At 32.7% G+C, this 22622-nt stretch overlaps 3 protein-coding genes across 9 annotated transcripts; 2 read left to right on the top strand and 1 right to left on the bottom strand.

Moving 5' to 3' along the window:
* Positions 1-1168: 1168 nt before the first annotated feature.
* LOC111297639 (Urb2/Npa2 family protein) lies at positions 1169-9690 on the bottom strand. 4 transcript variants are annotated; one of them, XM_022892302.2, is made up of 11 exons: positions 9291-9688; positions 7539-9171; positions 5805-7283; positions 5241-5620; positions 3455-5019; positions 2656-3094; positions 2157-2319; positions 1904-2007; positions 1701-1792; positions 1500-1607; positions 1169-1419 (listed from the first exon to the last, which is right to left on the bottom strand). In XM_022892302.2, exons 1-10 carry the CDS (start codon positions 9563-9565, stop codon positions 1531-1533), a joined length of 6207 nt encoding a protein of 2068 aa, XP_022748037.2. In that variant the 5' UTR covers positions 9566-9688; the 3' UTR covers positions 1169-1419; positions 1500-1530. The 4 variants fall into 4 exon arrangements, 3 of the variants coding, with proteins under 3 accessions (XP_022748037.2, XP_089601702.1, XP_022748029.2); XM_089745576.1 differs by lacking the exon at positions 9291-9688 and having other exon boundaries at positions 7539-8650; positions 9093-9163; XM_022892294.2 differs by having other exon boundaries at positions 1169-1607.
* A 3204-nt stretch (positions 9691-12894) lies between these two features.
* LOC111297605 (putative alkaline/neutral invertase B) lies at positions 12895-17641 on the top strand. 4 transcript variants are annotated; one of them, XM_022892287.2, is made up of 7 exons: positions 12895-13368; positions 13609-13650; positions 13738-14208; positions 14850-15281; positions 15879-16437; positions 16808-16948; positions 17423-17641. In XM_022892287.2, the coding sequence occupies exons 3-7, from the start codon at positions 13789-13791 to the stop codon at positions 17548-17550; spliced, it is 1680 nt and encodes a 559-aa protein (XP_022748022.1). In that variant the 5' UTR covers positions 12895-13368; positions 13609-13650; positions 13738-13788; the 3' UTR covers positions 17551-17641. The 4 variants fall into 4 exon arrangements, 3 of the variants coding, with proteins under 3 accessions (XP_022748022.1, XP_022747999.1, XP_022748008.1); XR_002691106.2 differs by having other exon boundaries at positions 12896-13368; positions 16808-17295; XM_022892264.2 differs by lacking the exon at positions 17423-17641 and having other exon boundaries at positions 12896-13368; positions 16808-17362.
* A 1021-nt stretch (positions 17642-18662) lies between these two features.
* LOC111297575 (uncharacterized) lies at positions 18663-22478 on the top strand. The gene is made up of 6 exons (XM_022892247.2): positions 18663-19008; positions 20287-20486; positions 21236-21376; positions 21461-21541; positions 21920-22044; positions 22131-22478. Exons 1-6 carry the CDS (start codon positions 18786-18788, stop codon positions 22177-22179), a joined length of 819 nt encoding a protein of 272 aa, XP_022747982.1. The 5' UTR covers positions 18663-18785; the 3' UTR covers positions 22180-22478.
* The last annotated feature ends 144 nt before the right edge of the window (positions 22479-22622 follow it).

Here is a 22622-nt window from a genome sequence, read left to right as displayed (position 1 = left end):
ATAGGAGCTAACATTTAACAAAAGAAAAAGAGAGAGGTGGGGGAGTGGCCTGGGGGGATCCTCAATGCTAAAGGGTACAAACACCTTGGAATTTGTTGTGGGAAAGATATGACCAGTCCTCTGAATTTAATCATCTTTCTTATCCAGTTGTCTTCAAATTAGCAAATACTACAAGCTTTCATTGTGTTTAAAATAGGTTTATCTTTCCTAGAAAGTTTGACATCAATAAACTCCCAAGTTTATGCATGGTGAGTCACATGGCATGACTTGAAAATCAAGACTGTATTAGTCTATTGGAATTGAATATCTATCTAAACACTTTAAAAAAAAAAAAAATTGACTCTGTTAATAATTTCATAGATAGTTGATAGAATATTGAATTTTTAATTTTTAATAAATAGCATTCAAGAATTAAAATTTAAATTGCGACAATTTTAGAAATCAGAAAAAAATTCTCATAAGTCGGGTGTTTGGTTTCACATTTTATAGGACCTAATTCTTTACCATCCCTCCAAGGAGGAGTTGAAGATTGTAAAACCAAATGTTCAGAGAAGATTTGCAAGCAACATTTGAGTTTTTGGAAGGATTAGGATCTGACCGAAACTAGCGTAACCTAGTTCATGTGACAACATTAACAAATTTAATACTATTCTAAGTTTTAATAATTTGTTTACAGGCATGTAAACAAGTGTCAAATCTTAATGTCCTTGCAGAAACTGAAACTGCGACAGAGTTTTGTTTCATCTTCTTTGGGTGTTTCACGTGACTAAGCAAAAAAAATGAGGGTGGTTTGCGATGTTGATGTTTACGGCAAATCCCAGAGCTGCAAAATGCCAGAAGAATAAAATTGTGGCCTGCAGCTACAGAAAAAAGTACAATTCTACAGGCTCCAATAATTCCATGAACCAAACTGACTCCGCATCTAGCATTAACAATGAAATTAAATTCGATAAAATTAAAAATAATATAATTATGATTAAAAAATTATTATATTTAAAAATATATATTTTATAAAAAAAATTATGTTAAATAAATTTTTTAAAAATTAACATTTAAATTCAATTAATGATATAATAAACTCAATTACACTACATTGAAAATGCGATAAAATCCAAACCTCAATGAGTTAGGGTGACACTTGACAATCGGTTCAACCAGCCCCTTTAAATTCACCACAAAAAAAATAAAAATATTAACCTCATAATTATAAGAAATAATTTACAAAAAATATATTGTGGCATTTAACAACATTCCAGAAACTATACACTAGAAAGCTCTTAAGAAAATAATTAGTACAAGTTATAATTTGGGTGATCATCATCCAAATCTGGTGCCAGGGGCTGAAGGGAAACTTGTTGCAGCTGGCAATAATATATTTGGACCAAATGCCATCACCAAGCTTGCCAGGTATCGCAAAAACTGTACAATAACATGAACCTCTCTTAAGTTTATTTCTTAGTTTGTTAGGAAGAGTTGGAGAACAATTTTGATTGACTTGCCAATATATCCTGACAGAGGAAATGGCTGAGATCAGACTTTCCCCTCAAACTGGAAATTCAGTTTGTAATCACTTTGCAAACTGGCCAAAGTATTCCTGCAAGGACCCTCTACAAAATACATAGATGAAACAAAGGTTAGATGGAAGAAAGCTGTCTTGCTCGATTCATGTTTTAAGTTCAGGACTGGTCGAGAGTGCTTACCTCCAAATACAGTATGAAGATATTGAAGATCATTAGCTGAGCAAGCATCTATTAAAGCATATACACCTGGTTTTAGAGCTTCATCTATCTCCCTGCCATTCATTGAAAAGGGAAAATGGTTTCTCAATTACAAAATATATCTAGCATAAAATAAGATCGTATATAAATATCATGATATAATAGTAAGCAGCACCAGATACCACCTTCTGATGCCAGTTTTAAGGGGACCAAATCCACAATAAACCCATATGTAGGTTGATAAGAACTTATAACAGTGCCCTCCAAATACATCTTTCTGCTGCCTTATCTGTAAAATAACAATGAGTTCTAAAGGTCAGAATGACAATTCAATTGGGCTCTAGATATGCAATGCATGGTCAAACTAGAATACAATCAAAAGTTTTAGCACAAGTTAAAATTTCAAAACAGTTATAGATGTTAAACAAATTGCCATACCTCTTCGTAGATTCTTCGAAGAAAGCAAGCACATGTTACTCCCTCTTGTATTTCCCATGAAAAATAACCTTTTCGGACCATTAGATCAGCATCCACCGACTCCAAACAATGAAGAAGAAGGGAAACAGATTCTTCAAGCACCGCAATGCACCGTTCACATTCACTTGAAATTAGAAAACAATCAGTAAATGACTCTTCTTGCAATGCGGGATAAGGGGAAAATAGAAAAGGTAAGAAATTAGAGAAACAGAAAATACATGTAATAGCAGTCTAACATGCACATTACCCAACTGAGGACACTAGGGAGAAAATATTCCCATACATCTAAAAGGGTGAATCTATAAAGTTTGCAGCATCTTCCCTTTCCCTTTTCTAGTGTCTCCTACAATCGCTTTTGGATTTTGGATTCTGTTTATGATTTCCAACTGCTACAACCCAGGAAGGAGGAAGGGAGGGGGGACTTTTTATGGACTAAAAAGAAACACGAATTAACACTTACCTCTTGTGATGTTTCAGAACAGTACACAACAACCTGCAGCAAGCAGCAAAGAGGTTTACAGAAAACTGTCGGTCCACGGCACAATCTTTCATGCTTGCAATGGAATCGTGGTTTTCTTTATCCAAAAACAAGGAGTTACTCAATACTGGTGCTTCAGAAAGCCTTAGTTGACGGAAATCTTGAAAAAGTGATCCAGGGATACGTAAAGACTGCCCTATGTGCCAGGGATCCATTCGAAACAGAGCATGTTTTCCTAAAACTCTGGTCAATTCCTCAACACACATAAGAACAACCGATCCCGGATCTGGATTTCTGTCACCTTCACTACTCACAAATTTTCCATAGAATATTAATGGACTCTGCAAGTGAAGGATTATATTGAATAGAGCTGCAACTAAGCTTTGAATATGTCTTTTAACCACACTCAAACATTTGCGACCTAAAGAGCAAGTCAAAGGCACCACCACATAAGTACAACCAAGTAAAGAGAAGATGTTGTTAAAGGGATAAATACAACATTAAAGTGAAAACTTCACTCTAGATTTTAAGATCACAAATATAAATGATTAATGAAAGAAGAAGCAGAAGTGGAATTCACTGGCAAAATCCAAAAGTCATCCACATCCATCATAAGACACATGGAACTCTAAAAGTTGTCTTGACAAATACCAAAATTTCATCCAGTCCATGCTATAAGAAGCAAAATTAACCGTTTAGCAGATGCAGTGAATGCTACGAGTGAGATAATTTATGTTTTTATGTTATTGCAATGACCGTAATAGATAAGAAGATATAATACCTGAACCATACTCCAGAATTAAATCCAAACAGTCAATGCCCGCTGCAACAGTTGAGGAAACCATGCCACCATCAGCGCTCCCAGTGTTTATTTCATAGATCATTGGGTGACCTTGTACTCCTACTAATGCTCTCTCTATAGCCTGTATTGCTGACAACAGTTGCAACTCTGATGGATTCCGAATAAACACTTTGAATGACATCCTCAACCTAGCTTTGAATTCATCTAAGCAATGTGAGCCATGAGAAAGAAATGACTCAGGCAAACCTGTATCACCATGGAGTATCTTAGTGCTTGATTCTCTTTCATGAGATTCCAAAGTTGCTCTTTTTCCTTGTAAAGATATGCATTTTCCTATGGCCCTTAAATGCAACTCCATTAGCTTGGCATATGCATTTCGATTCAAGGTAGAATCAGTCAATGGAAAGCGACTCCCTAGCTCTTCCAAATACTTAACAGCACCGTCTAACCAAACAAAAGTAAATGGCGGTGGGATTTCACTCAAGTTTGACAACTCCAATAACAAGACTTGTGAAATGCCAATAATGAGAGGTGCCATGCCTGAGGACAAGGAAGCACCATCAACATGCAAATTTAGCCTCGGAAAAGCAGAATAAGAAATTAATAGCTGCCTAAGTAAAATTGCCCTGTCAGGATGATCACCCTTCAGCAACCCCTGCAACAAATGCTTATTTAGACAATGAAGCTCAACTAAATCAAAATCAACAACCTGTGAATCCCTGCTGCAATCCAACTTTTGAGAACTTTCAGCATCATAATCGTTTTTGGGTTGCTGATCATTCTCAAGAAACGTGCGTAAGAGATCATTAATAAAATCTACAAAGACGTTTATGCAGAGATTTAGTTTGGAGAGAGGCTCACATTTCCACCGTAACAATTTTGCCTTCAGCTTACCACTCTTTTCACCTTTCTGATTTAAAGCAGATGCTAGGCCCCATAAAAACCCACCAAAGCAAGAAACTGTGAAAGACATTTTACTAATGTTTACAACTTTATTCTCAATTCCTACTTTTCTGTCATCAAGGGCTCCCTTCAGAGGAACGAGTAAGCTTTCCGCCTGTTCCTTCAAACTCTCAGCAATAATAGACAAACTTCTCAAGGCTTCGCTATCTTTCAAGTAATCAAAGTGCAAACCAGGTTCATTTAAAATACTTTGTTTGCTACCAACACCAGAATAAGGTTGCTCAGAATTTCCAATGAAATGAACAGCCTGACCAAATTGATATTTGCTTATTGCAAAGAAAACATAGGATGTGTGATCCATCAAGGAGGATTTCTTAAGTTTTGATTCAGGCATACAATCTTCCGACATTGTGTCTAAGAGTCCAATCACTGCAGATACTGACTTCAAAAGCCATGTGACAAAATATGTATCCTCAGCAACTGAAAGTAGTGAAGACAGACTAGCTTCAATCTTATCCTCACAAGATGTCATAATTATATGTTTCAATGTCCTCCGACAAGCAACAAACAATTGGAAAAGCTCATAGAAACAATATGAGGACAGTGCACCTTGAAAGTCTAAAAGCTCTGCAACTACAATGCTGAAAATGTAAAGAGTTCTTATCAATGGAGACTTCACAAAGTTTATAATAAGAGTAAAAGCACCAGTGGTGTATAATAAGAGATCTTGAAAAGCATATGAAAAAACATGCTCCCAACTATGTAATAAGTTATTAAAACATACTACTTCAATGCAAAAAGAGGGGAGGGGAAGGGCTAGCTGTCTAACATAGATTGCAAACAATAGAGATAGAGAGCTCACCATTCAAGGTTGAGGACACAAGTTGCTAGCTTGGAGAGTGATTTCGAACTCAAATATTCTTTTGGCATCCAACACAGAAGATTAAGTAAACTCTTACAATCTTTAAATTTCACATTAGTGAAAGTAAATGCTTTCTGTTTCATGGAAAAATTTGAAGATAGCCTGTTGGATGAATTTGAAATTGATCTTGTAGCTGAATCATGCTTAAGACGTCTTCTGCCAGAAACAACTGCAGATGAGTTATCAAGGGTGCTTAAAACCTCTGGCCAAACAGGTAATGAATTAAAATTCCTGTCACTAACTAATGAATCACTAAACAACAATAGGACCAAATTCTCCAATGCATGACAAAACCTCGATGCCAAATTCCTGCGAACAAACTAATAAAACAGAAGGGTGAACATCATGTCACAAAATAAATCCATGAAAATTTCAGACTACTAGCAAGTAAGCATAAGAAAATTACAGATGGAAGGTGTAAAAGCATGAAGAAAACAAATATGGTAAATTAAACAGGAGTGCAGAAGAAAGAAAACATATTTGAATTTTATAACATTGTCTTACTTTATGTTCATAGAGAGTTGAATCTTTTAGAAGCCCTTGTGAAATCTGACAAAGAGTAATTTTCTTCAGCTGACAATTGTCGTTTTTATGCTTTTCAACCTGCAAAAAGCCGTTTGATAAACAGGGAGGGGAAGTCTGGATTAAAAGAGTGAGGAACATTTTACACTTCTTTTTTAACTTCTTAGCAGCAGCGTAAATGCACCAAATATCAATATTTTGGCAAATAATCCACCAAATTGCAATGGACAATGACTTCATGTTCAGAGAACAAATGCCAAAATCCCATTCATAGCTTTCATGCACTTCGAAAGGTGCCATTTTTTCACAAGATGTGTCATCAGAAAAGAAGACTGATGAGTGATTATTAGCCACTAATGAAAGGTATCCCAGCATGAAATCAGTAAGTTCCACTGCCTCTTGCTCCAAAACTATGACACATCTTTTCAACTTTCTGTCTTTTTTACTATATGGTGACAAGTCAGCATTATCAAGCTTTTTAACCTCCATCACCTTCTCATTCTGCTGCAATAAATACTCAAGAGAGCTTCTATGCCTGTTCAAATCAACTAGCCTTTGGAGAGCCATAATATGCAGTACATAAATCAGTGGACAACAATCTTCAATCTTGTCTTCAAGGTAAGCGTTTGAAATGTGGTGTATAAGATCAACAAGAGATGGTGAAGGATTTGTAATCCAAGAAAAGTAGCCCTCATCAGTCCAATCTGACTTCTCCATCCAATCCCTACCAGTATATGCTGTGAATGCATCCCGCATTTCTGATGACAATTTCTGTGATGCGCTGGGAGGTGTAAGGCTAATGATTTGCCTGTACAAGCTTCGGCCAGACATGTACAGTCTAAAGAGGAAAACAAAGATCCATTGTGTGGATATCCCATGCTTCTCTTTTTCATTTTCAGCCACCATATTCTCAGAAGTCCTTCCCATGACAGAAATTAGAAACTTGTTGACACCGTCAGGGTGTTGTCCAGCCAGACTACTAATGCACGGAGAAATCATACTTACTAGCTCCTTCATAGAAGGTCCAAGTAGCCTACAGTTTCCGGTTGTGACAGTCAAAGCATCTAGCAATATCACATAAATTTCAGATAACACTCTTCCCAAGAGTTCAGCTTTGATGTGAAAACTTAGCATGTCATGATCTCTTACATCCAATCTTCCAATATCTTTTCCATCGGTTATTGAGCAACCGATTTTCATCCATTCCATTGATTCTAATACATCTGCTGTTAACTGCTGAATAAGTTCAATTGCTTGCCCTTCCGGTATGGATTTGATAGCATGATGGATAGCAAGTTTAAATTCTTGAGAGCATAAAAGAATTCCCAATGATGCTGCAGTTGCTCGGTCAGGTAAGGATGTTGTGTAGGAAAAATATCTGGTGCAGCTCATTTCACCTTCATGGTGGTGTGACATTAAAAGCCTCACTGCTTTGCACAGTGTAAAAATAGAATTATTCACCTACATCAGTTACAAAGTCTATGAATTGGAGTTGGAACCATTTTAATGAAAAGGAAAGAAAAAGCCACTTATTTAAAGGCAAGAATAGGAAAAAGATGGAAAAGGGAAAGGAATGAATAAGAAAATTAACAGAACACACCCAAATCCCCGTGAAAGACAATTAGCATTGCACAAAATGGTTTAAGAGTTATTAAACAAACAATATTCAAGACCTAACACATGGAAAATGTATATATTGAAAAATGCTATACTAACCTGGCGAAGCGCACTATAAAGATTAACCAGCTGGCACCCAAGATCTAGTATCGGGCAAGTCAATAAGCCTTGATCTTGTGAATCCAAAAAAGAGAGACCAATGGTCAAATAAGAAAGCATCATAAGCCATAAGCTAATTAAGTCATTCCCAATAACATCATATTCAATATCCAAGAAGTATCCTACAGCAAGAAATAACTCCTTGGCTAATACAGGAAACATCTCCCTCCATTTCTTGCTATCTGTATCTAATTCTGATGGGCCAACTAATTTGGCGGCAAATGAAACTACTGTATCATAAACTTTCTTCAAGAAATTAAGGCAAGCTCCTTCTGAGATATCTTCTGTTCTTACATATACCTTTTCATGTAAAAAACTGGCAAGTAAACTATTAATGGATTTGAGTGTGCAATGAACATCCCACAATGAGGACCTTGCTGCCGGGTTAGATTGAATATAGTCATCCATCTCGAGCAGGAGAGGCTCCAAAAGCTGTATAAAAAGACCAAATAATGACTTCCGTGCTTCTGCACTAAAATTACTAGAGCTATAATTATTATGTGGAAATGCACTACTACTCCGAGATGGATCCATGGACAAATGACCTGATGAGCCATCTTCCAAGTGCCTTGAACCTCCATTTTTTCCGATAGTCCCAGTACCTGAAGCTCCTTTTTGCTTTTTAACTCGATCAACAAACAAGTGAAATAACTGCCCCATGCCACTCAATACTATGTCCTTCCCCTTTATGATGCTTTCCAGTTTGTCAAATAAATGTCTATGATAACTTTTAATGACCACTTTTGAGTCTTTTGCTTTGCCATCAAGTGACCCAGCATACTTTTCCACCCCGTGCAAGCCCAAAAATCCATCGATGTGGGCTGGATGAAACAACCCGTGAGATAAAACTTCTTCAACCAACTTCAACACGTTCTTTGTCCAGCCAGAATCATTCTCATTAACCCGAAAATACAAGACATCTAGCAGAAGCAACAGGGGCTCAAGAAGTTTATCCACAAAATCACGAAACCCATTCTTCCGAGTTGGGTGGATCTTTAAAAACTTAGCAAATGGTTCAAGAACCACACATGAAAATTGCAGCGCAAATGCACCTATATTGCCACCATCAAGGTTCTCAGCATAAATTTTGTGAACAAGTTGGAGCACCACATCAATAATGGAAACCCATAACTCTATATTTTCATTTGACAAGCCACTTTGGAATGAGAACAACAAGGAAACAGAATCAAGTACTACACCATACAATTCAAACCCTTCCCCTACAAAAACTGATTCATTCAAAGACAAAGATGAGTCACTAACTAAAGACAAAACATTTCTTGCAATATAACCGATTGCTCTTAACAAATTCCGCGAGAAACTCAAAGAAACATGCAATTTCAAAGACTCCTTCATACAGAATTCAAAAACCCGCCAACATCGAAAATCCAAACAAGTCTCAACAATTCCATCGACTTTAACTTTCTTTTCAGGAGAAACCAATAATGACTGGACCCAATCATTGAGAAAAACAATTAATCGCGATAAATTCACCGTCTCATTATCTTCATCCACATCGTTCCTTCCTTCTTTCTCTCTTGAATCAACAAAATCAAAAGCCATCTCCACCTTTCTGCACCAATACACAATGCTTCGTTACTCAAAGAGAAAAACGAAACACATACTAATAAATAAACCGAATAAATTAAGCAAATAATTCATTTTTTATGTTAAAGGAAAGAGAACACTAACTTTTGAATGTCGATTCGTTTGTTTTGCAAGGAAAGAATTAACTGTAAATTTCTCCATGGGCGTTCTTCGGTGGTATTCAGCTCCGGTTCTTCTCTCTGTGCGGAGCTTTCACCTTCTTCAACTTCTTTTGGTCCCTTCTTCGAGGAATCTGAATGGTGACGTTTTCTAAGATTCGGTTCCTCTTCGGAAGCTTTTAGCTTCCTCTTCTTTTTCTTTGATGATTGCGCGGATAAATCAACCATTTTTGAATCGTTGAGCGGAGATGAGCTTAGCATTATTTGCGTCTACTTCAATTAAATTTAGAAAAAGTATGGTTTTGCAGAATGGTTTTTTGGTAGGGCTTTGGCTTCGGTATAGATACGCTGCGTTTTGACTATTGACGGGTGCGGGCAAACGCATTGGTTTGCTTACTAATTTATTTATGGTTATACTTAGTGATGTCAAGGGATAAGATTTCGATTATTTAGTTGGGAGAGTATTTTTCATTTCATTTTTGAATTTTTTTAATATTTTTATTTTTGTATTTACATTTAATAAATATTTTAAATTTATTCTTGTTTTCATTTAAATTTATTGATTTATGTATTTGTATTGTATAAAATATTAAAATTTATGTATTTATTTAATATTTTATATGAAATTTATGTGTCAATATTTATATTGACATGAAAACATTAAATATTTTTTTATTTTGTTAAATTCATATATAATTATTATTAAAATTGTAAACATCGTTATCCTTATATTATTTATTCATATTATATTCGTGTTGCGTTAGAGTGTTGAGTTTTAAATTATCACTAATTTTAAACTCGTGTGATGCACATAAATATATTCATATATTAATAAATCTTATATAAATATAAATTTTTAAATATATATAAGCTATGAAATTTATAAACAACTTATAACTTATATAATTAATTTTATTTAAATTTATATATTTTAATATAATAAAATTAATTAATTACAATTTGAATATACTTAGGCAATTATCATCAGTTTTAAATAAAACTTAAATTATAATATTGAATCCAAATAATCTCTAAACAAAAGATAATAATGTTTTCGATTTCAATAAATTAAAAGTTTTATTATTAAAATTAATATCGCATAAAAACTTTTTTAATGGGAGATTCTTCCTATAAATTGTTATTGAAGTATATATACAACAATTGATTCTCCAATATTTTTTATTATCTTGAAGTATCTGTCATTTTACTCGATAAGCCAATAGATTTCATAAATAAAAGTGAAGAAATAGATAAAACAATAATTTATAATTTATAACGATTAAGTTATAATATAGATTATATAATTTTATAACAAATATAATCATTATAATAAACTTATACATACCTCTTCCAATAATTTTTAACATTTAAATCTGTTATCAAAATCATACACCTTATTCAGTGTAAGTTTGGTACTGCTTGTCTCAATATTATACTTGGTTGCTCTTGTTTCGAACATACAAATTTTACTTATGAGATATTCAAATATTTATTCGATTTTATAATCTCTATTTTCCTAAATTATAAATATAAATATACCATTCAATTAATTTAAATGTTAAATAATATTAAAATAAATTTTAACTCAATACCTTAATAGATATTTCATAAAAATCATCAATATTCTTTAATTAAATCATTAATTTATGTATTTAACAGTATGAACATCGACCTTTCAAAATTATCACATGCCTTAATATTCAACTCGTACATATAAAAAATGTAAAATTATACAATTATAATATAATTTAATAATTTAAAATACTTTTATTATTATCATGAAATAATAATTTTTTATGTATCAAATATAAAAAATTTAGATACTAATTACCTTGAAATTGGATCATGGACATTAATATTACAGAATTAACATTGAAATTTTTTATCAATTTCAAATAGTTTTTTGTTACACTCATGTGACATGCGGTACCAACAAAAAGTGATATCAAATTTTATGATAGTAATTTTACTAAAAAAAAAGCTTTCCCTATATATATATAATTAAAAAAATATAAAATATAAAAATAAAAATATAATAACTTTTGAGCAGTACATATCAAAAAATGATATAAAGTGAAAATTAAAGAGAAAATTGAAGTATAATCAAGTAGTGATAAAAAAATATAAAATTAATGAAAAATAGTTAAAAATACATTATGCTTAATCGATAACTACTTATACAAAATGTGTGTTGCAAGTTAATTAATAACATAATTTTAAATTATGAAAGTTAATATTGAAATAATAAAAATGATGAGTGAATAATGATCTAACAATGACCAATTGATTAATATTGAAATATTTTATTTTACCATTAACATTTAGAGATCATTTAATTTAAAATAATAAAATAATAAAAATTTATTTTTTTAATAATGACAATAAAACAAATTAAATTTTAATTAAATCAACTTGCATTAATATATAGATTTTAAAATTATAAAATGTTATGAAGGAAATCAAATAAAATTCATGTGCATTAATATTTTATTAAATGAAATCAAACATGCATTAATATTTTATCGGATGAAATCATATTTAATGAAATATAAATCTATTAATGAAATAGAAATTAATAAAATATTTTATTCCATTTATTTAATTACGAATAATTAACTTGATATATTTGCTTTCTATATTTATACATGAAATGTATCAATTACTCAAATATATATTATATTTAATTAAATACAAATTTATTAAATAATTGATTAAAGAATCAATTATTTTACTATTGTAATTATAGTATATATTAAATTATTAATTATATATCGATTCATTTAATTTGTCAAATTAAAATTTTTTTAAATTTTAATACTTTTTAATATGAATTGAATTGAGAGTGATTTAAGGTTAGTAATATAAATATAAATATAAATATAAATAATTTATTTTTTGAATTATTTTTAAATTAAAAATATATTAAATAAAATAAAATGTATTTATTATATATTACGTGATGATTTTTAAGACTGTCTATATATCAATATTTTAAATCGTTTACATAAGATTTTTTTATTTTTACCAAAAGTTTTGACTTTTATATATTTATATAAAACAAAATATTTACTCCATCATAATGAGTATTTAATAAAGAAAATGTTTAAAATATTCGAGTAATTCTTATATTTATATCTTATAAAAATAAAAAATAAATTTTTATTTTTATTTTTCATAGTTATATAATTTTTTTAAAAAAATTCACTGTCAGCTTTTACATATTTACATATTTTACATATTATTTTACATATCACTATTTTAATTTTACTTGTAAAATAAAAAAAAAATTCATTATCAATACATTTGGTATACATTTTTTAAAAATAGATGTTTATATATTATATTTTTAAGTAAAAATATATTAATTTTAATTAATTTAAAATAATAATTTGGATTATTTAATAAAAAATTATTTTTAAATATATAAATAAATAAAATATGGATATGATTACGAGACAAATATTATATTATGCATAAAAATTTAAAATTATATTTTTTTCCTTTCTTTCGTAATATAATACTCATTTTTATTTTTATTCAAAAAATTTTTTTTTTATTAACTATAAGATTAACATCCCTATGTTTCATTATGAGCATCAGCTTGAAGCTTTTAGCACAAGTTCACCAAAGATCCCCTCTCGTCTCCATCAACACCATTGTAATTTGTGACGCTCGAGTCCCCGACACTCGCAGTTCAATCATGTAACCGTCACCCCCGTCACAGTCCGCTTAGCAGCCTTCCACGTGGGTTCCACCCCATGGACTGCTCCGTACATTTCACGAGCCCAACCTACCTAAACCACAAAAAAAAAAAAAAAAAAGAAAAGAAATTGAACCGGCTGGATGCATCATGCTTTGTGCAGGTCCTTGTTTTGAGCGCTTCATACCCAGCTGCCGGTCACCTCTACTAATCCAGCAAACGAGGTTTACCGGTTGAGCCAGTCAGGCTCTTGGACCCCAGTTCGATAGATTACCCCATCACCCATCACTCTCGAAACGGAGCTTATTTCTTCCATTTTCTTGTAAGAGTGAAACTTTTTTCTCTAAGCCACTTTCATAGAAAGGTAAGTTTTCTTGCTTTTTTTTTTTCTCGTCCAATTTTATATGATTTTACGACGAAAATATTAACGTATCTGATTCATTCAAAACTGTCTTCTGATCTCGAACTCATTGTTTCTTTTGTTCTTTTACTTTTGGCTGGCGTTAATCGTAAATGTGTATTAAGATGTGAATTTTGAGAAAATTCTGAATTTGTTGGTGTATAATTTAACTTTATGTTTGGTTAATTCGCCTGTCTGATCCAGGAATTTTGTGGCATTTCTTGGTTATGATCTGTTCTTTCAAAGGTTAGTTAATGAGCTGCTTCCATTAGTTTTGAACAACGTGCAATTAAGTGATTAATGATTTGAATCCTGTTCTATTTGGAATTGTAGGTTTTAGAACATTTGAATCAGGATTAGATTACTACAATTTGTATTTAGAATATGGATGTGAATCACAATAAAAATATGAAAAATGAGGATATGCTCTCTCCCTTGGCCGAATATGAAGAGTGTGATTTTTCAAAGTTGTTAGAGAAGCCAAGGCTTCTGAGCATAGAGAGGCAGAGATCACTGGAGGAAAGGTCACTCAGTGAGTTATCTATTGGGATATCTCCGTGCCTTTCTAGTAGAGCTAATGATCTTAATTCATTACGCATATTTGAGCAACCAGATTTTATTTGTTCGCCGGTGGGTAGAAGGTCGGGTATTAACACACCAAGGTCACAAACTGGTTTTGACCCGCATCCAATGGTTGCCGAAGCTTGGGAAGCCTTGAGAAGGTCTTTGGTGTATTTTCGTGGTCAACCAGTCGGGACTATTGCAGCATTGGATAATTCTGAAGAAAACCTTAACTACGATCAGGTGACGACTCTATTTCCTGGTAACTCCATCTAAGTCTAAAGCAATAGCAGTTCAATGAGCATTTACCCCATGTGTTCTCTTTTTCACAAGGCATGATTACTGAATGGTGGTGAAATGTGAAAATTTTCAGTCTAAGGGCTGAATTTATTGTCTATTTGTTCATTTTTTTTGCAGTTCTGTGGCCTTTTTTGAGCAAAGAGTCTAATAACTGCTACCTAATTCAAAAGTAAAAGATACTATTAACATATTTTTCAGTACCAGACTTCATGTTTCTTTTCTTCTAAAAACTAGGGGGTAAAATGTGGTTATTTCTAACCTTTATTATGGACTGCTGGATGATTCAAGTTGTAGAAGTATTTTACTTTTTCCTGTTTGGATGGTTTGAATATATCATTTGCTGTTATTGATTTAATAATTGAATTTATCTGGTTCATGTTTTATTTTTCCCTCCATTTATTGTTATGCACAGATATATTACGTTTTCTTTTTTAGATGTATGTGATGATTTTATCCATTTGATTCTTGTGTCTTTATTAAGCCTTTTATTTTTTGAAGCTCATATGATACTGATTGTGAGTTTGCAATGAATGATCTGGTTTTAACAAGTTTTTAATGTAATTGCTTATTTTTTTTCTGCAAAGGTCTTTGTGAGAGACTTTTTCCCTAGCGGATTGGCTTTCTTGATGAATGGGGAACCAGAAATAGTGAAGAACTTTATTTTGAAGACCCTTCGCCTTCAATCATGGGAGAAAAAGATTGATAGATTTCAGTTAGGAGAAGGAGTAATGCCAGCTAGTTTCAAAGTGCTCCATGACCCAGTTAGGAACAATGAGACATTAATTGCAGATTTTGGTGAGAGTGCAATAGGAAGAGTTGCTCCTGTTGATTCTGGATTTTGGTGGATTATTTTGCTTCGAGCGTACACAAAGTCTACCGGAGACACTTCATTGGCTGAGTTGCCTGAATGCCAGAAGGGTATGCGCCTAATTCTGAGTTTATGTCTCTCGGAGGGATTTGACACATTTCCAACACTTCTCTGTGCTGATGGTTGCTGCATGATTGATCGTAGAATGGTGAGTTCTTCACAATATATATTCTTACATATGGTACTATCATCAAACAGGGTTTTGTTCTATCTGAAACTTGCACTGCTTTGCGTATGGATTCCTGTTGATTTTATCATATGTAATAAGCTCTGTCTAACTTATCATGTAGAACTTTGTCTTAAATTTGATTTGCAGTGATGAGTTTGTCTTATCTTTAGTCTAGCAATGAAGATGAATCAAGCGTATGAGATATGAGTGACTTTTTTCTGAGATAATTATACTTTGCGCTTTTTATTTTTTGGGATAGTTTACCCGACTGTTGTTTACTTTATGGGTCACAAGCAACTTTATAATTGAAATGGTTATGACTAATTGATCCAGAATGAAAGTGGTGGATCATCCTTTGTCTCATATATTCTAGCGGTTGAGACTGATAACATGCTTGAATTTTTGGGTCTTTGGATGAATGGTAATGCATTTATGGTAAGAACGTGCAGATATTTATCCAAAAAATACATTTCCTTATCAATTTATCTTGAGTAAATTAGTTTGAGAACTGATGTGTTCATATTTTACCTTTCAATATTGCTTGGCTGAACTTTATGCTTGTCATCATGTCTACAGGGTGTATATGGCTATCCCATCGAAATCCAAGCTCTTTTCTTTATGGCTTTAAGATGCGCTTTGCTTCTACTCAAGCAAGATGATGAAGGAAAGGAGTTTATGGAACGAATAGTTAAACGACTGCATGCCTTAAGCTATCACATGAGAAGTTATTTTTGGCTTGACTTGAAGCAGCTCAATGACATATATCGTTTTAAGACAGAAGAGTACTCCCATACAGCAGTTAACAAGTTTAATGTCATGCCTGACTCTCTTCCAGAATGGGTTTTTGATTTTATGCCAGTTCGTGGTGGCTACTTTATCGGTAATGTTAGCCCTGCAAGAATGGATTTCCGTTGGTTCTGCTTGGGCAATTGCATTGCAATTCTGTCATCATTGGCTACTCCCGAACAAGCCACTGCAATTATGGATCTTATAGAGTCACGCTGGGAAGAGTTGGTTGGAGAAATGCCATTAAAGGTTTGTTATCCAGCCATGGAAACTCATGAATGGCGGATTATAACAGGATGTGACCCCAAAAACACGCGATGGAGTTACCACAATGGAGGATCATGGCCAGGTACGTATTAGAGTTAAAAGACCCTCCTAATAACACCTAAGTTGTAGGTCAGAGTGCTGCGGGTTGTTTGTGAAACTGCAAAATTAGGAAGTTGAAATGATTTCTTGTGTGCAAAATTTTCAAGAATGATATTAGACCAGCTGCCACTGTGTGCAGTTTCTTCAGCTTTTCAATTGAAAATTTCCTTTTCTTCTGGGAAGTTGATAATTGTAGTTTATAATCATTGGGATGTCTTGTTAACATTCTTGGAACTTCATGAAATAGACATAGTGAGATAATTTTTTCATGCTTTATTATCTATCAGTTAATAGGATTTTTCACGCTGAGATATTTCCTTTGAAATTCATTTTGGTCGCTGCATTGTGTCCAGTGCTTTTATGGCTGCTGGCAGCTGCATGCGTGAAGACTGGACGCCCCCAAATTGCAAGACGCGCCATTGAAATAGCTGAAACCAGGTTGCTGAAGGACCACTGGCCTGAATATTACGATGGAAAGCTGGGTCGATACATTGGTAAGCAATCGCGTAAATCCCAAACCTGGTCTATTGCTGGTTATTTGGTGGCAAAAATGATGTTGGAAGACCCATCTCACTTGGGTATGGTAGCAATCGAGGAAGACAAACAAATGAAGCCCCTCTTGAGGAGATCAAATTCATGGACTCTATGATTTTTCTTTTACTGTCCAATCCCCCCTTTCCATTCTAATTTCTAGCTTTTGACCAATTGGCTGTTCAATTGGAAGGAAAAGCTGGAAACATAATGAAATTAAAACACCTCAATGCCTTTCACCTTTTGGCCTAGCGGCTAAGATGTTTTGAAGAAGGCACGTGATGTGGGCTCTAATTCGACCTTTTTTTTTGTAAGGATTTTGCCTTTTTATGAATAAAAAAAAGGTTAAACACCTCAATAAAATTTTTTTTTGATCATTGTAGAAAGTATTATGTTTCTGTTAATTTGTTAAATTACTTCCATGTTTGTTCTTTCAGATGGTGGAAGTTGGATCTGTTTGGTTAGGCTGTTTCTTGAGTACATAGAGACAAAAGAGTGGTCGTGTCGTGCTGGGGACTGGGTTGGCAAGCCGCACTTTCGTCTTGACTCTTTGATATTGATATGAAAATCCGAACTCTTTCAAAGATACGGAGATTTGACTTCTGTGTATTCCAAACCTCCTGAAGTCAATTTCCTTAATATTGGTCCACTTTCGCTTTAATTAATTATATCTTTAAAAAAAATGCATGCGTTTTTGAGTTTTTCCTTATCATTAAACAAAGCAATTAAATGTGGCATTTTTTTAGCATTAATTAGGTTAATATTTTATAGAGATATATGCTATAATAGTTAAGGAAATAAAGATTTCACATTTTAGACTATATTAATTGGATTAAAATTAGTTTAAAATTGTTTTTTCTTTAAAAATATTATATTAAAATTCAATATTATTTTCCATTCCTTTGTAAAAAAATTTAAGTGAAAGAATAATTATAAAAAAATTTGTTGGTAGCGAAATCAAATTTAAATTTATAATTAAAAATTAAATTTAAATTTTATAAAACATTTTATTTAAGAGTGATAATAGTTTGAATTGTATTCGGTCCGTTTTTTTGAATATTACAAAATATTATGAAAAATTAAAATTCAATATGAACCTAAACCAAACATTTATTTGATATAAACTAAATTAAATTAAATTTTATCTGTTCGGTTCGATTCAGTTTATAGATTTTTAATTTTTATATATTATTTTAATATAAAATTTTAATATATTTAAGTAAATTTTTATGTAAAATTATTATTTTTATTTTTTAAAAATTTAAAATATATAAAAAATTAAAAAAATATAATTCAGTTTATTTTTTTTATTTTTATCTTTCAATCCGAAATTCGATTTAAATTTAATATACACATATAATATTAAACTTAATTCAATTGAATAAAAATAATTAATTCGAATCAAACTGAACATTATAATTTTGAATCAATTTTTTAATTTTTTAATTTTTTTCACAACAAATTTTATTTTTATCAATTCAATCAATTTTGGTCTAAAATTTAAAATAATTCTTATCATGATTTGGCTGAAAAAAAAAAAAAATTGGAGTGATGAAGTTAGGCAACTAGAAGGTAAGTAGTTTAGTATTGGTCACCGAACGTACTAGAATTCAGATCCGGATTTGTCGCCGGGTACCCTATAAACCAACCCGAATCACATGTCTTTTTTCTATTTAAACAAAAAAATATAAAATCAAACTCCAAAAGACTTCCATTAACAATCAAGAATCCCACTTCTGCCAAATCCCACAAAATTTCCCACACTTTCTCTCTCTTTTCGAAAAAAGAAAAGAAGAAAACATGAGGCTACATAAAAGGCCGATCCACGCGGTGTCGATGTGGGTGAGACGACAGCCGCCGAAGGTGAAGGCTTTTTTGGCTGTGGTATCGGGGATGGCGGCGCTTGTTTTTCTCCGATTCATCGTACACGACCATGACAACCTCTTCGTCGCGGCCGAGTCTGTCCACTCCATCGGAATCTCTGTCCTCATTTATAAGCTCACAAAGGAGAAGACTTGTGCTGGTAATTGTAGAAAAGTTTTAGTTTTTCCCAATTGATAAGAAATTCCAGATTTTGTTATTGCAATTTTTTTGATTAATTTGCAACTTAAATTTAATACATGATGCATGGTTTTTTTTTCCCCTAATTTATGTCGATTGGTAGTAGGTTTTTGCTTAATGCTTTTTCTGGTTGAATTTCTGGCTTGAATTTTCTTTTGTTTCAATTTAAGGTATCGGTTTCCTTGTTTGGGGAGACTTGAATTCAATTCCAGATATATAAAATTTTTCCCCTAATTTAATGCCGATTGGTAGTAGGTTTTTGCTTAATAGCTTTTTCTGGTTGAATTTCTGGCTTGAATTTTCTTTTGTTTCAATTTAAGGTATCGGTTTCCTTGTTTGGGGGACTTGAATTCAATTCCAGATATATAAAATTTACTGCCTTTTCTTTTTCTTCTTACCTATCATAAAGAGAAAGAATTGTGCTGCTATGGGCGAAGTTTAAATTTCATTAGGACATTATGCACTTGTGGCAGGTTTTGGGTTGAGTTGTTTGATTGAATTTTATTTTATTTTCTTGAGGCTTTTAAAATTGAATTCTGATGCCTAGAATATTTAGTTTTATTTTTGTTGGGTATTAATGATCTTACTACGGTATCATTATCATATCAATTTATAATGAAGGATTTCTTCTTAATGCAACGGGAAGAACTTTTTTGTTTGTCTCACCAGTTTGATGAATTTTATGAGTTTGGTCTGTTTTTATTTTTATACTCTGCTAATTCGTTTGCACAAGCCCTTTTTTGTTTGTCTCACTAGTTTGATGAATTTTATGAGTTTGCCGTGTTTTTATTTGTAGACTATGCTAATTCTCTTGCACTTAGTGAAATATGCTATTTATACGGTTTTTCCCTAACTATATATTTGAGAAGAATATTTGATTGATGAATAAAGGTTGTTTTTGGTACAAAATGAGTCTCTCTCTCTCTCTCTCTCTCTCTCTCACACACACACACATTTGTGACTTTCCTGCTATTGTTAATACTTGTTTGCCGTTAAAATGCAGTGTGTCTTTTAATCTTCAGTCATTTGTTTACACTACATAAATAATTTTATTAATTAACCCAAGATTCTTGGCTAAGTATGTTTTATGTTTTAACTGAAGTGTAGATATTCTTTATTGGTGAAAATATTGGTTTTATTCACGTTACTTAATTCCCTAATTATCCGAAAAAAAAAGAAGAAAATATTGTTTTTACTCTTTCAATTGACTTGTTTTGAAAATATTTTTGATTGGTCGCAGGACTATCACTTAAATCCCAAGAACTAACAGCTATATTTTTAGCTGTTAGGTTGTACTGTAGCTTTGTCATGGAATATGATATACACACCCTACTTGATTTAGCCACATTGGCTACAACCTTGTGGGTTATTTATATGATCCGTTTCAAACTAAAGTCCAGCTACATGGAAGACAAGGACAACTTCGCTATATATTATGTTGTGAGTTTCCATTGGTCATATTAACCTTTTCTTTACTTGCAATTATATTCATATTATTTTTCTTTACTTGCAATTGTATGTATGAAGCCCTGTATTACATATTGTTGGGTTTAGAGGTGAATCCTACTAGCTTTGTCTCCTGTAGTGCAAGTTTTCTAAGTCTAGAGAAGTCATGTTCTGTAGTAAAGCTTATTCTCTCTGTCGTTTGAGGTGTATTTATACCCTTGAAATAATGTCCATTCTTACAGAGGCAAATTGCTAATTAGTATCTCCATTTTGTGGTGGTATTTTTCCTGGGTTTCATTGTTAAATTGTTATTTCTTACAGTGGCTTTGGCATCTGCAAATTAAAAAATATAAATCCCCTTTCTTTTCAATCTATTTCTTAGATAAGACATCTACTTATTTTTTGAGATTTTTTGTTCTCTTTTTTTTATTTCTTCATGTGTTGCTCTTTGAATCATTGCTAGTCTTCTAACTGTCTTATGAGCTTCCATTTGTTTTCCAACTGTTCTTAGTGCTGTTTTTTTCAAATACCTTTGTGAAAGTCAACTTGTACTTCATTGTTCTCGTTTAGCTTAAAATACTGCCATGCAACTAATTGAACAATAATAATTAAAGGTGTTACTTGTTTGTGTTGTTATGCACAGACTCATATTAACTGCTCAATTATCTTCTTTGTTGCTCAAGTAGATTCTCTTTCTGAACACTTTCTTGATGTCATATCATTGCTTTTGAATTTGGATTCAGGTTGTCCCTTGTGCAATACTAGCTCTGTGTATTCACCCATCAACTTCTCATAATCTATTGAACCGGATTTTCTGGGCATTCTGTGTATATCTGGAAGCTGTGTCAGTTTTACCTCAGTTGCAAGTGATGCAAAATACTAAGGTACAAATTACTTAAATAATAGATATGCATTTAGAAGGTTTATATAATTTCCTTCTGTAATCCATCTTCTTTTTGTGCTTTCAGATAGTTGAGCCTTTCACAGCTCATTATGTATTTGCCTTGGGTGTTGCAAGGTTCCTCAGTTGTGCTCACTGGGTTCTCCAGGTTTGATCTTTTGATGTGAAGTTGAATGCGATTGGTTTTGGTTAATTGTTTATTAATGCTTAGCAAATTTGAAATTGAGATCCAGTTTGAGCATTAAATGGATACTAGTCTGTTTATTGTAGAATTTCTCAACTTTGGAAATAATATACACTTTGAGCCTGCATGATGAATGGTCCTGAAGGTTGAATTGAGTGCCTATTGCCTAAGATGCATCTGCTTTTTTGTTTCTCTATGCAATTGATGTCATTTTAAAATATTAGCCATATTCTGTGTACATAAGTATTTTTGTGTGGAGGGGAAACCTTTGTATGATACTGTTGGAGAAGTGTTATTGTGCATTATTATGAGGCTGATTGCATTAACTACTTCTTTCAACAGGTTTTAGACAGTCGAGGACACTTGCTGGTAGCCTTGGGTTATGGATTGTGGCCTTCTATGGTTCTTCTATCAGAAATTGTCCAAACTTTCATTTTAGCAGACTTCTGTTACTATTATATCAAGAGGTTGGTCACAACCTTTATAATGTGTGGTATTCAAGTCAAGCTAAACATCATTAATGTTTACTCATATAATCATTCATGCTTTGCAGTGTCTTTGGGGGCCAGCTTGTTCTCCGTCTTCCCTCTGGAGTGGTATAAGTGAAAATGCTGTTATGCTGTGGTCAAAGAGCTTGCTGCTGAAAAGAAGTATAACTTGGGTACAAACATGACTAGGTGTCCTTGTTTAAGTTCTGGTTTTTGCTTTCTGACAAGTTTCTTCTGACTGGAAATCAGTGGATTGTTTGTAAATTTCGGGATGCAGACACTTTGGGTGGATATTTATATTGAAAACATTTCATAGATGGATTCATTTTTGGTGTCAAATGTTAATCCGCTGCTTCTAGGAAGTTGAATCATTATAGACTATTCCTACATGTGATGATGTGCTTTTGCTCTTATATCGGCTTACAATTTTTGAATTGAAGTAATCATTGGAATGGTCTGGAAGTGACGAAAATTTCAAGCTTGCATTCTTTAAAATTTCATAATCATAGTGTTATTATATATGGACAAAAGCTGGGTGCTGCCATGTTGGGTTGTCG

This window comes from Durio zibethinus, chromosome 16, assembly GCF_047325235.1.
Source record: "Durio zibethinus cultivar Kanyao isolate XHJ-2024 chromosome 16, ASM4732523v1, whole genome shotgun sequence".
Lineage (NCBI taxonomy): Eukaryota > Viridiplantae > Streptophyta > Magnoliopsida > Malvales > Malvaceae > Durio > Durio zibethinus.
This window is presented reverse-complemented; position numbering and strand designations above follow the sequence as displayed.